The sequence below is a fragment of the Phocoena phocoena genome, chromosome 7 (assembly GCF_963924675.1).
Source record: "Phocoena phocoena chromosome 7, mPhoPho1.1, whole genome shotgun sequence".
Classification (NCBI taxonomy): domain Eukaryota; kingdom Metazoa; phylum Chordata; class Mammalia; order Artiodactyla; family Phocoenidae; genus Phocoena; species Phocoena phocoena.
This window is the reverse complement of record NC_089225.1, coordinates 108,878,225-108,891,760: the sequence shown is the minus strand read 5'-3', so window position 1 is coordinate 108,891,760 and position 13,536 is coordinate 108,878,225. Positions and strand designations below refer to the sequence as shown.

Here is a 13,536-nt window from a genome sequence, read left to right as displayed (position 1 = left end):
GACACAACACATGAAAGATTGTGGACTCAGAGCCAGAAGTGAATGTATCAGTCAGCCGTTGCTGTGTAACAAACTACCTCAAAATTTAATGACTGAAAACAACAGTTTATTATTGTTCACAAGTCTATGGGTTAGCCAGGTGTTTCCGTTGATCTGGGCTGTGTCCAGTCAAGCATAACTGGAGTCACTCATGCCTCTGTGGTAGCCAGTGGGTTAGATGAGGGTTGGCTAGCCTAAGATGGCCTCACACACATGCCTAGCAGTTGGCTTCCTATTGGCTGAAGTGACTAGGGTGATCAGGAACCATGTCTCCCATCATGCAACAGGGCTAGCCCAGGTTGTTCTCAGAGCATCTGGGCAGGTTTCCAGGAGAACGGGCAGACACACCAAGACGTCTCAGGGCCTAGACTTGAACTGTACCTTTCACCTCTGACACCTTCTAACAGCCAAGGGAGGTCACAGGCCAGTCTGGCCTCAAGGGGTGGGGATATAGATTTCCCTCTTGATAGGAAGAGCTGCAATGTGACGTTGTGAAGAACATGGCTATCAGAAGGGGTGGAGGAAGGGGTCCTTTTCTATTATTATTACATATATGGTGAGTGTACGCCATGGCCAAAAGTGAGGTGCCCCAAACACGTTATCTAGAGAGGATGCTAAGAGGATGAGATCCAGGAGAATGAAGTGGGTTCTGCTTGGTTTTCCAAATGAAAATAGTTTTTTTCTGAGTATGACAGTAACATAGGACTCAGATACAATGCACTCATAAACTCAGCCACTCTTAGTGCTATCACTCAACTGAGCTTCCCACATCTGCTTCTATGGGAACCAACCTGAAAAAAAGAAAACACGGTATTTGTAGAAACCTGCGAGTTTAAGTGCATGGAAGGGCCTGTAAGAAAATGGAAAAAATGAAAATAGAGTATGTATACAGTGAACACATTTGGGGGCACCTTACCGGCTCACAAGGCTCCCGCTTCCCTGACCCACAGAGTCATAGTTACGGGGTCCTGGCGGCCACGTTTTTCCGTCTATAATCCCTCCCCCACCACTCCTGATTGGACAAGGAGTGGACACGTGATCCAGCTGGGCCAATCAGGTTCTTTCTCACAGGAATTCGGAACTCTGGGCAAGAGAGAATGCAGTCAGTCCCCTGTGGGATCTTGGGGATGACGGTTCCCGGGAATGAGGAGCAGGGAAGGCCGAGAGGAGAGGGAGCCCTAAAGCCGGCGCCCAGAGCATGCAGCGATGGGAGGGGGCCAGAGAGGCTCCACTCACCTCAGCTCCTCTGGAGGCTTGGCCGTGAGCCTCTCACCCTTAGGAAGCATGTCTCCTTACAAAATGACCTCTTTTTTTGCTTAAGATATCCCAAGTTGGGTTCTCTCTCTTGTAAACAAGAGGGTCTAAAAACTAGGAACACGGGGCTTCCGCGGTGGCGCAGTGGTTGAGAGCCCGCCTGCCGATGCAGGGGACGCGGGTTCGTGCCCCGGTCCGGGAAGATCCCACATGCAGTGGAGTGGCTGGGCCCGTGAGCCATGGCCGCTGAGCCTGCGTGTCCGGAGCCTGTGCTCCGCAACGGCAGAGGCCACAGCAGTGAGAGGCCCGCGTACCACAAAAACAAACAAACAAACAAACAAAACAACTAGGAACACAGAGGTGCACAGGAACATCAACTGGGGGAGGTCAGAGCAGCTCGGGGTCCCTGGGGCTTGGGGGGGTGAGGGGTGGAGTAGCAGGGAGGCGTGGGCAGTGAGGCTGGGAGGTGGTCCCTGGGTCGACCGAGAAGGACCTTGAAGGAGGGGGGACATAGTCCACGAATCAACATGGGGCTCAGAGGCGTGGGATGGAACTGGTGTGAATGGCTTGTGTTCCAAAAGCCACCCAGGGAAGGAATAAATTGGGCTGGGGTCAGGAGAAATCCTAGCTAGCCATGACCCCAGTCTTCCAATTTGAAGCCCACACATTTGAAAGTTCTACATGTAACACAAAGCAAAAAACAAACCAACAAACAAAGGTGTGAACAAAATTAAAGAACAAGTGGAAGAAAAAAATGCACGTGACAGGAGGGTATTTTCAGTGATTCAGTAAGCACTCAACAAAGCATCAGGGGCTTCCCTCGTGGCTCGGGGGTTAAGAATCCGCCTGCCAATGCAGGGGACACGGTTCGAGCCCTGGTCCGGGAAGATCCCACATGCTGCAGAGCAACTAAGCCCATGCGCCACAACTACTGAGCCTGCGCTCTAGAGCCCGTGCTCCGCAAGAAGAGAAGCCTCCACAATAAGAAGACCATGCACACCGCAACAAAGAGTAGCCGCCTCTCGCCGCAACTAGAGAAAGCCCACGCACAGCAGCGAAGACCCAAAGCAGCCTAAATAAATAAATAAATTTATTTAAAAAATAAAAATAAAGGGAAGGAAAACAAGAAAAAAGTTAAAAAAAACTCATCAGGGTAATACACCCCACAGGAAAACAGGCAAAGGATACTCTCCAGAAAAGAAACACAAATGGCTCATGAGCTTGAAAAAAAAAATTCAACCTTTAATAATAATAACAGGCAATTAAAAACAAAATCCCACTTTTGCCTGTGAAACTGATACTTTCTTTTTTCAAGATAATACTTTATACTGAAGGGAGTGTGAGAACCTGGCTCCTTCATTGATTGAACCTCTCTGGCACAGTTTGGGAATATCTCAAACCATTTGCCCAAGGTAACCGTGCATCAGTGCCCCACCCAGATCCCTGTGTTCTTACCTCTTAGTGCACAGGGCCTGACCTCCAACACCACACCTGCATTTCTCTCCAGTGGGATCTCTCTGGGTTTTAAAGCCCTCCTTGCCTGCTCTTGTGGCCGACTGGAAGCGCAGGGAAATTAATACCACCTGGGAGCAGCCAATCACCGACAGGGGCAAGTGCTCAGCTCCCCAAGGGCCTTGCCCCTCCGGTCTGGGTAAGTCTGGCATGTTTTCTGCACTGGCTCCCAGTGTCAACCAGCAGGATTCAGTTCCCACTGCCCACAGAGAGCTGCCTTCTTGGTGGTCATCACTCCCCATCCTGCTCTCCACTCCCCTTCAGGGTTTCCTTCACTTCCCAGATAAACTCCTTGCCTGTGGATCCTCACCTCAAAGGAACCGAAGCAAGGGCTTCCCTGGTGGCACAGTGGTTGAGAGTCCGCCTGCCGATGCAGGGGACATGGGTTCGTGCCCCGGTCCAGGAGGATCCCACATGCCGCGGAGCGGCTGGGCCCGTGAGCCATGGCCGCTGGGCCTCCGCGTCCGGAGGCTGTGCTCCGCAACGGGAGAGGCCACAACAGTGAGAGGCCCGTGTACCACAAAAAAAAAAAAAAAAAAAAAAAAAGAACCGAAACAGACAACCATTGATTTGTTGTAAGGCACTTTCCCATGGAAATAGTCATGAATATGTACAAAGACTTAGCTACTAGGATATTCGGTGAAGTCTTTTTTCTCAAAGAAAATAAAAGTGAATACACCAGGAAGTAGTGGTTAAATAAATCCTGGTATATTCATGCAATAGAATATTCCTTGGCCACTTAAAACACATTAAATATTATACAGAGACCTGGAGAGAACATTCACTATAGGATGAAGTGAAGGAAGAATGTTAGAAAACACTAGATATATTTGGTATCTTTGCAATATTTTATAACTATATACATTTACCAAAATATTTACTAACTGTGGTTACTTGCAGGGAACATGGTTAATGGTGAATTTCCTTGTGTGTGTACACCTCTATATCTTTCCAATTTTCTGTCAGAATCATGCATTACTTTTGTAGTTAGAACATGTAGTTTAACAATAAATAAATGCAACACCCATGAAGAGACCACCTAATAAATATAATTTATACGAATTTATTAATATGTTTTTAGTTATTACATCAGAGAAAATAGACTTGCCAGTCTCTATAATTGAGGCTCTTGTCAAACTCAGATCCATTTGGCTCAAGCCATGATTATCTGCTCAGGCGTATCACCCATCAATTTTATACATCATTCTTTCCCCCCAAAGTCAGAAATCTATACCATTCATTCATGTCATATCAAGTACAAGGAATAAACGTTTCCTTACTTAAATGCGCAAAGTGACATCTGGGAAGCAAGAGCATAATTTAGAACCGGCCATTATCGGTAAAGGAATCTATCACAACCACCTACAGACGCGAGAAGACAAGGTTACAACTCATCCGGGGGTGAGGGGGGAGCGGTGGTGGGAAGCGGTGGCTCCCGAACAGGCCCCATTTCTGAGTAGGTAAAGTACTGCAGATTGAAGGAGGGACCTATCCAACCCTCTTTACAAGTGATTTGAAAGATGACAAGTGTAGTCCAGATTAAAGATACTGGAGGGAGCAGAAAAGATAGTTAAATATCTCTACCTGTACGTGTGACTAACGTTTAAATCATTTTTATTTTTTAAGACACACTCTGGGGTGTTATTTTCTGGCAAAGTATTTCTTGAATAAGCATAACATGAATTTAACCTGACTCTTTTTGCAAGTTTCCAACCCAGTTCTCAGTGTGCCTTGGATTTATGAGATTTCTTCACTCGCTCTTTTTTCCCGAAGCATTTCCGGAAGGCAAAGGCACAGCCCTTAAAGGTGATGAAGATGACTGTCAGTAGGACCGCCAGGAGGAAGCCGATCACATCCAAAGAGTAGTACTGGTACCAGGTGAGGTCATGCGCCGCAGGGCGCAGGTGTGGCGCCCCCTTGTGCCTCATCACAAACTCCACCCAGAATACAGCCAGGTCTAGAGGCTCCACGGGGCGGTCCTTGTGAAGGCTAGAGAGACGCATGATGTTTTCCTTATAGCTGAACACACAAAGACAGTTATGTGAATGCCTGGAACACCAACAGTAGGGAACCATCCTCTCTCTATGCTTGCTTCCAGTTAGGAACGCTACCAGATTTTCCAAACTTGGCAGTTTCTATTGTAATCAAAAAAGAAAACACACACTAAATATTCTTTATGAAAGAAAGAAAGGAGGGAGGGAGGGAGGGAGGGAGGAAAGAAAGAAAGAAAGAAAGGGAAAGAAGGAAAGAAAGGAAGGAAGGGAGAAAGGAAGAAAGAAAACTGGAAGCCAAAACTATAATTTTAAATTATTTGAAACTTGCTTCCTACTTTTCTTCTTTTCTTTTTAGTGATATCTTTGTAGGCAGTTGATCATACTTTTTTGGTAACAAGATAAAGAAATAAAGGAAAAGGTCATCTCAGAAATTATTAATGATTTCCCATTCAATGAGAGTGTAAACAATCACTTCTAGCCAAAGTAAAAGCCATTTTTAAGTGCCATCTCCAAGACAGTGCTATACTTTCAATTCAACTGTCGAAACATCAAACCTCCAAGTGCTAAATTTTGCATGAGGCAGTGTCTTTGCAGCCTGTTAAAGAAAAATGGATTCCTGTTTATTTTGGACTGTGTTGATAGCTGAGTCAGAATATCCAAATCCAAAATGGGTTACGTACTTCAACCCTTAGTATGGATGCACTAAAAGAGGAAGGAGAAGGAGGACGATGAGAAGGACAAGAAGAAGGCAAAGGGAAAGAAAAGAGAGAAGAACGAGAAAAGTGAGGCGCTTATTCAGGAGCAGTTATGATCCTTGCTTTTCTTGAATATGTCCATCATTTTATTTGGATATATTATTATAATGTACTATTAATATTTGGCCATAAATTGTTAAACATCTTCCTTGTATATAAATCTTCTCTTATAAAATAGATTTTCTTGGACTTTCATTCATTCATTCAATATTTAGTGAGCACCTGATATGGCCTGGTTGTATAATCTGACGTTGGAAATTTTTCCACTTTTTTTTATTTTATGTAGGTCCAGTCCCAGCTTAGAGTGTTGGAAACATGGAGATTCACAATCGGAGATGGCTCAGAAATGAATAGATGAAGTTAGCTAGTAACTTAAGCTGACCGATTAGTGTTTTTTGGTTTTTGTTAATGATAATGTACCAGAGAATTTCTGCCAAGTCATTTTTAGGTTACAAGTAGTCGTCCATACCACTGAACGAAAGGTCAAAATTACATCACTAATATGAGCCTCAAGAATGGGTTTCCAGCATCTGGAAAGAAATCGGGCTTTAATTGTGCTATGCGAGCAGCCCGATGCCGACATGCTGGGCTGCAGAAGCCAGTCGGAAAGATGGGTAAGAACCACAGCAACTGCTCTGGGAAGGTTGTCACTGACACTGTGAGCACTTTACCCTGGGGTTATGCAGACAATTCTTTTTATTCACAGGCATCACACACATGCGAGCACCATCGTTTCCAGCACGTTTTCCTTGTCCAGGCTCGGCATCCCCCAGTGTAGTGTGTCCTCCCATCTGAACACACTCCAGTCTTTTCACATCTGTCCTCCTTCAAAATGAAGCAAGTATGGGTGAAGGCTCCGGACACTGTCATAGATCCGTACACACGTGCATGTGCACACGCACATACATGATTGATCACTGGATGAAGTCCACTGCTGGCAATCACTTCTCGTAAGGTTTTGATCGGCCTATCACTTGTAGCAATACAATAAAGTTCGTGCAGAGATAATCTGATCTGCTGGCTTTTTGCCTTTTGAATTGTTTCCATAGCCACATTTGAACAAACTTGACTTTGCTTTTATTATAAGCGTTTGTCATATCACATCACACACACACACACACACACACACATTAATAAACCCCACGGACAAAATTTCTCACAGGTGTCAGTGCTCGGAAAAGCCTTACCCTAAGCACCTGGTTTGTTTTTATCTTACGGACACTATGTTTCTTGTAATGGAATACTCTCTTTGAAGGAACTTATAGATCAGACATCTATTATATTGACATTGTTTTTGTTTTAATTGGAGTTTTAAGTATACCAGGGGAAATAATATTTAAGATCACTTCTGTGATAAATTCCCTAGGAATTAAAGCATCTTTTTCTAAAAGGAATAATAATAACCCCAAATCATCTTACTTATAAATTAGATCTTGATGTATTTGTTTTCACATCTGAAGATTTATTGTGAAGCGATGGCCAAAATATAAGTAGTATTCCTTGGTAGCTTCTCTCTTACCTTTTGTCACTGATGACAGTTTTCAGGGCATTTTCTAAATCTTCTGAACTCATTTCCAGGATGTCCAAGGTTACTCCGGCCCCCCGGGTCTCCATGCGCTTTGCATTGTCCATCTGATCACCAAACAAGGGCATCATCACCATCGGAACACCATTACATATTCCTTCATAAACACCGTGGGAGCCGGAATGTGTGATAAAGGCCCGGGTCTTTGGGTGACCTGAGAAGCAAAACAGGGAGGGATGCCAGCAGTCAAGCCACTGAGTTTCACAACCTGACATCATCTAGGTTCTGAAAGCACCCTCAGGACCCAGTGCCATCCACATGTGGCCCTTGCAGAAATGTGCAGAAGAAAATGTGGGTTGAGATGTCCTACTTGGTAAAAAGCAACGTGAGATACATTGGCCATAATATTTTCCAGCTAAACAATTCTTTAGAATAGCCCTGCCTGAGCCACTTTCTTAATTTAGCCTTGGTTTTACCTACACATCAAATCCTCCCCACGTACCAAGCAGATCATTTTGGGGCAGCCACTTGACAAGTTTTGTATTCTTCGCAAGATTCGGTGGTGGAGTCCCAGTGTACCGCCACAGGACCTTGCAGAAGCAAAAACAAAAAAAAAAATGAAGTTTAGGAACATAACATGATTTTTAAAACAAAGCAAGACATCTGCTATAGTAGCTAGAAAGTGGAGTCTCTCTGAATGAATATAACCTTGGCAAGGGTGGGAGGTATAGTGACTAAGAAGGCTTCTGGGGATGGGTAACATTCTGTGTCTTGTTCCAGAGGCTTGATTCCGCGGGTATGTTCACTTTGTGAACTTGTGAACATTCATCAAGCTGTACATTTACGAGTTTTGCACTTCTCTGCACTTCAAGGGAAAGTTTACCTAACAAAATGAGTGGGCATAGAACTATTAAAGCAGAAATATAAGAAACAAATCCAGGGTTCTAAGCAAGAGGTTTTTGGAGAAATATTCTGATGCAATATGAAGAAACACTATCCTGCCCATTTTATTTTTAAAAATAAATTCTAATATACTTTTGAGTCACTTAGAGAGAAAGAGACCTCCTCGTGAAGTGGATCATGTTTCAACAGAGTAGTTGAGAGTGAAATTGCAAAAAAAGAACAACTTTGGATTAATAATTGGGAAGTGGCAGGGAAACCCAAGCCTAAAGCCCAACTCATAGAATTAATTTAGGTACTGAAAGCCTGGGGTTAGAACTCTTGTGAAGACAGATAAAAAGAAATCGTGTAGAATCTTCTTACTGTCTGAGGTATTTTGCCCAAAGCATCAGCAATTTCCATAGCTTTCTGCTCCGGAATCTCTGAGACCATTGAGCCCAGAGAGAAGACCACAATTCCATGTTCTCCAGAAGCATTTACATAGGCTTCAAATTCCTAGGACCAGAAAAGAAATTTCCAGTTAAATTTTTTTCTCATATTCTTTGGCGACAGCATACATTCAGCTATGAATCAGGTATCTTCCTCTTAAGAATGTGATTAAAGGAGTGAGTGTGTGTGTGTGTGTGTGTGTGTGTGTGTGTGTGACAGAGACACAAAGAATTAGTGTGTGTTAGAGCATCCCTCCCTCCCTAACTGCCTTCCATCCCACAGGAGGAAGGCTTCCTGCTTACAGAGTTATCACTTGGGTTCTTCCTTGAGATACAGAATCCAGGTAATGTGCCAAGTTTCCAAAAGAAAAGTGATCGGAGGTAAGACCAGATCCACTTCCCCAGGGCTTCAGGCAGCTGGGAAAGTCTGGGACATAAGCAGGCCTTTAAGGGTGGGCAGGGCTGAAGCAGAGGGTTGAAGGCAACGGGATGGAGGGAGGAGAGGGAAAGGGGCATCCTGGAGAGAGGAGAGAGCCTTTCAGCAGATTCTGGGGAAGGAAGCATTGGAGGAGAGGAACACCGTCCAAAGAGGACTTCGGAAAGCTTTCTATGGACATTAAAGCTCCCGTATTGCCTGTCTAAGAAAATCTACAGTAAAGACCTGTATTACTTTTCAAGGTTTCTAGAATATTCTTTTATACTGAAAGAATGAATGGAGTCAAAGTAGAAAGCTACAGACAGCATTAAGGATTAGGCTCACGATTAAGGAAAAAGCCTCAAATAGCAAAAACATCCTTTCACAGCTCTCGCTTCCCTGCAGCCTATGGCAGTTTCCCATACGGCAGCCAAACACACTTGGATGATTAAAGATCATATTCACGTCAACTCAGTGGTGAAATTCAACCAGTCAACCATGCATTTTTCCACCTTTCCTGGAGAAGAGTTTCTAAAGAGTTTAAGTGAACTTGCCTGTGTTAGCAAGAAGAGTATCCGGAAGTTTATTTGAATCTTTCTTTGCTGGTTCCTTATTGTACTGTGAAAAGTAAACTAGGTGAGAAAAATACAAAATAGGGGACAGGAACTCTTGCCAAGCGTGTCCCAGAGATCTGAGCCCCTTCTGTGGAGTTCAGAGAAGGTCAAGGGCATGTGAGAAACCCTGCCTACCAAACTACCAAAGCCACTGGTGGGAAGGAGAAACAGGCAGAATCTTCACCCACCCGGCGTATGACCCTCACAGAGTGCTCACGTCCTGTCCCAGAAGCTGATTCCTTATATCACTATGTCCGTCATGGTCATCCAAGGAAGGCTGCACATGTAAGGCTGCTCCATTGTCTCAGGAGGCATCCAACAAGGACCATGTGCAGGCATTACGGCCTTGGCTATTTAAGGACAAAGCTCAAATGAGGCAATGGGACTTTCTGAGGAGACTTCTGGGCCAGACGACACAGGGAATAAGGAATGAAGAACAGAGAGGGGGCCACATGCTAAGCCTTCTGCAGATTACAGCAGCTTGTTGCCCTCTGCACGGGAGGCAGCATCGTTCACGAACGGGGGGGCTGAATTGATTCAAAGTCCTTCCCTTGGCCAACGGCGTCCTATTGCCATTAAGTCGACTTTTTTTATCAAGGAATAATTTTTTTCTCTTTGGCCGCGCTGTGCGGCTTGTGGGACCTCAGTTCCCCAACCAGGGACTGAACCCAGGCCCTGGGTAGTGAAAGTACAGAGTCCTAACCACTGGACCGCCAGGGAATTCCCAAGGAGTAATTTTGCTAATCAAGTGAGTTTTGGTGTGTTGGAACTGTACACCGTGATGGATTTTCCAGTTAACAATGAATCTTACAACCACTAGAACACGAGCGAGCTGTGGTTCCCTTGAATAAAGCAGGAAGACAGGATTTTAGAAAATGTCTGTGTGTATGGGGTGAGAATCAGAGACGGCAGGGATCCCAACTAGTAAATACAGATCCTAGTTTACAACCTGGCAAAGGCCCTTCCCTAAAGCAATAAGGAATAGACTTAGAGACGGATGTCAAACAAAAGCTCTGAAAGGATGCGACAAAACGATTCAATGAGAAGAACAGCAGCTTTAACCGTTAGCATTAGAACCTGGAGATGAGCGGTGGGTGTGTTTCAGGAAGAGAGGAAGGAAGCTCCTAGATTCAGCCCTCAACAATAATCTTAGCTCAGCCTGATCTGTTCCCAAACTTCAGAGCCAATGCCAGAGTGCTCCAGGCTTCAGGAAATACATGCACACACACCTGCATGCACACACACGCAGGGGCACACACATACACAGTGGGAATCTGCTTAAAGGAAATAGAGCAAGGCATAAGTAGGGCAATTTTCCCCCAACTGTCGGTTATTAATGATCTAATTAACTCCCTGAGAGTCTCCAGACGGTTTTATGTGTCTCCAAAGAGTGCCAAAGGCATTAGTGAGACTGTGTGATGTGGTTGGCTTTGCCCAGAACTGCAGGGCTTCCTGGGACTTTCAGTGTTAAAACCAGAACAGTCCTGGACAAACCAGGATGCTGGCTCCCCTGGATGTGAGCTAGGAGACTTCAGACGGGGCTCAGCACACATGATTTTCAGAGACGGCTGCCAAGCTTGATCCCAAGCATGCCAGTAAAGCCACTGACCAGCCCTACTGCCAGCCCATCCCACTGTCTAGTCTGCCCCCACCAGCCTAGGCCCTGTTCTAGGGCCCTGGCTCCTGGCAGCTGTGTCTTGGCCTTTCCCATTGGGCTCATCTGAAAGGTCAGGGAGTGGGTATCATCCTCCCCGCCGACCACGCTGAATTTCCTAAATTTCCTAGGACCTCCTCTCCTTCATGAAACCCACTCTCAATTTAACCTTGTCTAGAAAGGGCCAATGTCCCCTCCTTCCATACCCTTCCACAGCCACTCAGCCACCGTAGGATGTGATTAACACAGAAGGAACGTGCAGGGCCATAAACACCCAAAGTTAGGTAATATCACTTGGCTGGAGTTTAAATGCCATGAAAGTCCGTTTACAGAACACAGAAGGGCAAGCTGCAGAGCTTGTGTTACCATGGCCAGTGTCGATTCTGGGCCAGTACATGATTCAGTAATGGTAAGGTCTACCCCCTACTTGGCAAAAGTTCCCCTAAACCTTGCCCCGATTTCACAGTCTCTGGAATGGCCAAAGAGCAAAGCCATGTGATGGCTGAAATAAACCTCGACCCCCCGCCTCTTATCCCATTCCAAAAAAATAAGGCTCCCCAAAGCGAAAAGACTTGCCTACTCCAAGGAAGCTTTTAATATAAAAATCCTGACTTTTGCTGCAAGTTTAGTATTTTCAGTTCCAGGCTTTTATTAGATTTTTCCTTCCCAAATGCCTTTTGTTTTGCAAGAAAGCCTCGTGAAACCTTTAGTATGTTGGAAACATGTCGCTTTATCATTATACATTCAGAGCCACTTAACAAACATTGCAGGCTTCCCTGGTCGGCACTCTTTCTTTTCCTCGTCATCTTCAAGTATGTTCTCACCCATCTTCTGTTTGGCTATTTTCCTTACAATTAATGTGGATGTATGGATGTCATCTCTGTAACCCTGCATATCTGTAAAGGTGGTCTCTCACCCTCAGAGGGGACTGACATCTTGGAATTCTTGAGTTTCATGCCTTTGCTCTCGACACTGTTCTATCATCTTTTTTCTTTCAGACACCCCAAAGGTATGCCCAACACCAAGCTGTGCTTTCTCTATGGACTCCCATTACCAAATAAAGATTTTATCTTTATTCTTGATAAGTTCTGGACCTTTACCAATAGCATTGGGAGTAGGTTGGTCCCCACTAGAGGGAGGGAAGCACAGAGTAACATTCTTTAATTAATAAAAAGGAAAAAAGATAACAGCAACGTGACAAACCAGCAAAAATCAAGAAAAGGGGAGATGACAAAGCAAAATAAAAATAAACTGGAAGAATTATAATCAAATCTATCAATTGTTAAGTACAAACAGGAAAAATTCAACTATTAAAGGAATCTGCCTGACTAGGTTAAGAATATCAGCTCCATGTTGTTTAAAGAGAAAGAAGAAGGTTGACGATATGGAGTAGTAAAGAGGCACTAGAGAAGTGTAAACAAAAATAATGCAGGAATGGTGACATTAATATCCAAAAAAGGGGAATTTCAAATTAAAAGCACTTAAAATAGGACAAGGAGAGCTACTATTTGGTACAACTTACAGAGACATTCTCACACCTAAGCTTATTTGCACCAAACAAGGCAGCAACCAATACCTACGCGATACAATTCACCACTTAGACAAATTTACAGGGGAAAAAATATATCAATAAATGACATAAAAATATGACAGCAAGAAAGGCAGTTGATAAAGTTCTTCAGCCTCTCCCATTAAACATCCAAAATAAAGAAGGAAATCATTTAAATAAATAAAGACTGTTTGCCAAAAATCCATGGCAAACAACGCAAAGCAATGAAATGAAAACCTCACTTGGATGTGCTGGCTAGCTTTCTTTCCTTCGACCTGAGATACGCCCGTTGCTTTGATGATATTTCACCCCTTCCTTTTCCTCTGTCTGAGAAAGAATCATTAATGGTTTTCTATACTCTTAGGTTTTCTCATCTTGCTTTCAGAAAATCAACACCACCTCCTTCTTTCTTCACCAGACCACCCCATCAGACACAAACGTGTCCAACGGGCCATTTCTCAGAATCTTATTGCCATAGGACCTTTGAGGGATTATCAGATCTCTCTCCACATTACAGGGGTGGAAGACAGAGTATGGAGACTCTGTCTTGCAGCAGTGAGGTGGAGGCATCCACCTGACACTTGATTTCTCCTGGTTTTCTTCCCGCTGCCCAGAGTTTCTCCTGGCTGTGACAATTACATGATCATTTAATCACGTCAGGGGCACACTGGAAATAAGATTCATCGCTCTCCAAGGGTGATGAGAGCCCCTTAGTAAGAGCCAGACTCAGCACCTGTAAAGTGCCTGGGCTACCAGCAGATTCGCAACCAATACTTGAAAAATAAATGAATGCACGCCTACGGAAATGTCATCTTCTTGAAGAATCCTTCCCAAACCCCCTTTTGAAGGAGCCTCTCCTGCTATTCTCTATCTCCTCTGTTGAGACTTGGAAGAGGA

The 13,536-nt window shown here is 44.5% G+C and overlaps 2 protein-coding genes across 3 annotated transcripts in view; both read right to left on the bottom strand.

Annotated features, from left to right (window-relative positions):
• The window catches only part of MROH2A (maestro heat like repeat family member 2A), a 37,950-nt gene extending 36,625 nt beyond the window's left edge, over nt 1–1,325 (bottom strand). The window contains 1 exon segment of the mRNA XM_065880190.1: nt 1,276–1,325. Within this exon segment, the coding sequence (XP_065736262.1) occupies nt 1,276–1,325 (50 nt within the window).
• A 3,199-nt stretch (nt 1,326–4,524) lies between these two features.
• The window catches only part of LOC136125829 (UDP-glucuronosyltransferase 1A1-like), a 45,574-nt gene continuing 36,562 nt past the window's right edge, over nt 4,525–13,536 (bottom strand). Inside the window, exons 2-5 of one of the 2 annotated variants that reach the window (XM_065880824.1) lie at nt 8,343–8,474; nt 7,582–7,669; nt 7,074–7,293; nt 4,525–4,824 (exon numbers count right to left, since the gene is read on the bottom strand). In XM_065880824.1, coding sequence (XP_065736896.1) covers nt 4,527–4,824; nt 7,074–7,293; nt 7,582–7,669; nt 8,343–8,474 — 738 coding nt within the window. In that variant the 3' untranslated portion in view covers nt 4,525–4,526. Of the gene's footprint in view, nt 4,825–7,069; nt 7,294–7,581; nt 7,670–8,342; nt 8,475–13,536 lie in introns of those variants that run through there. The other variant, XM_065880826.1, reaches the window with a different exon arrangement.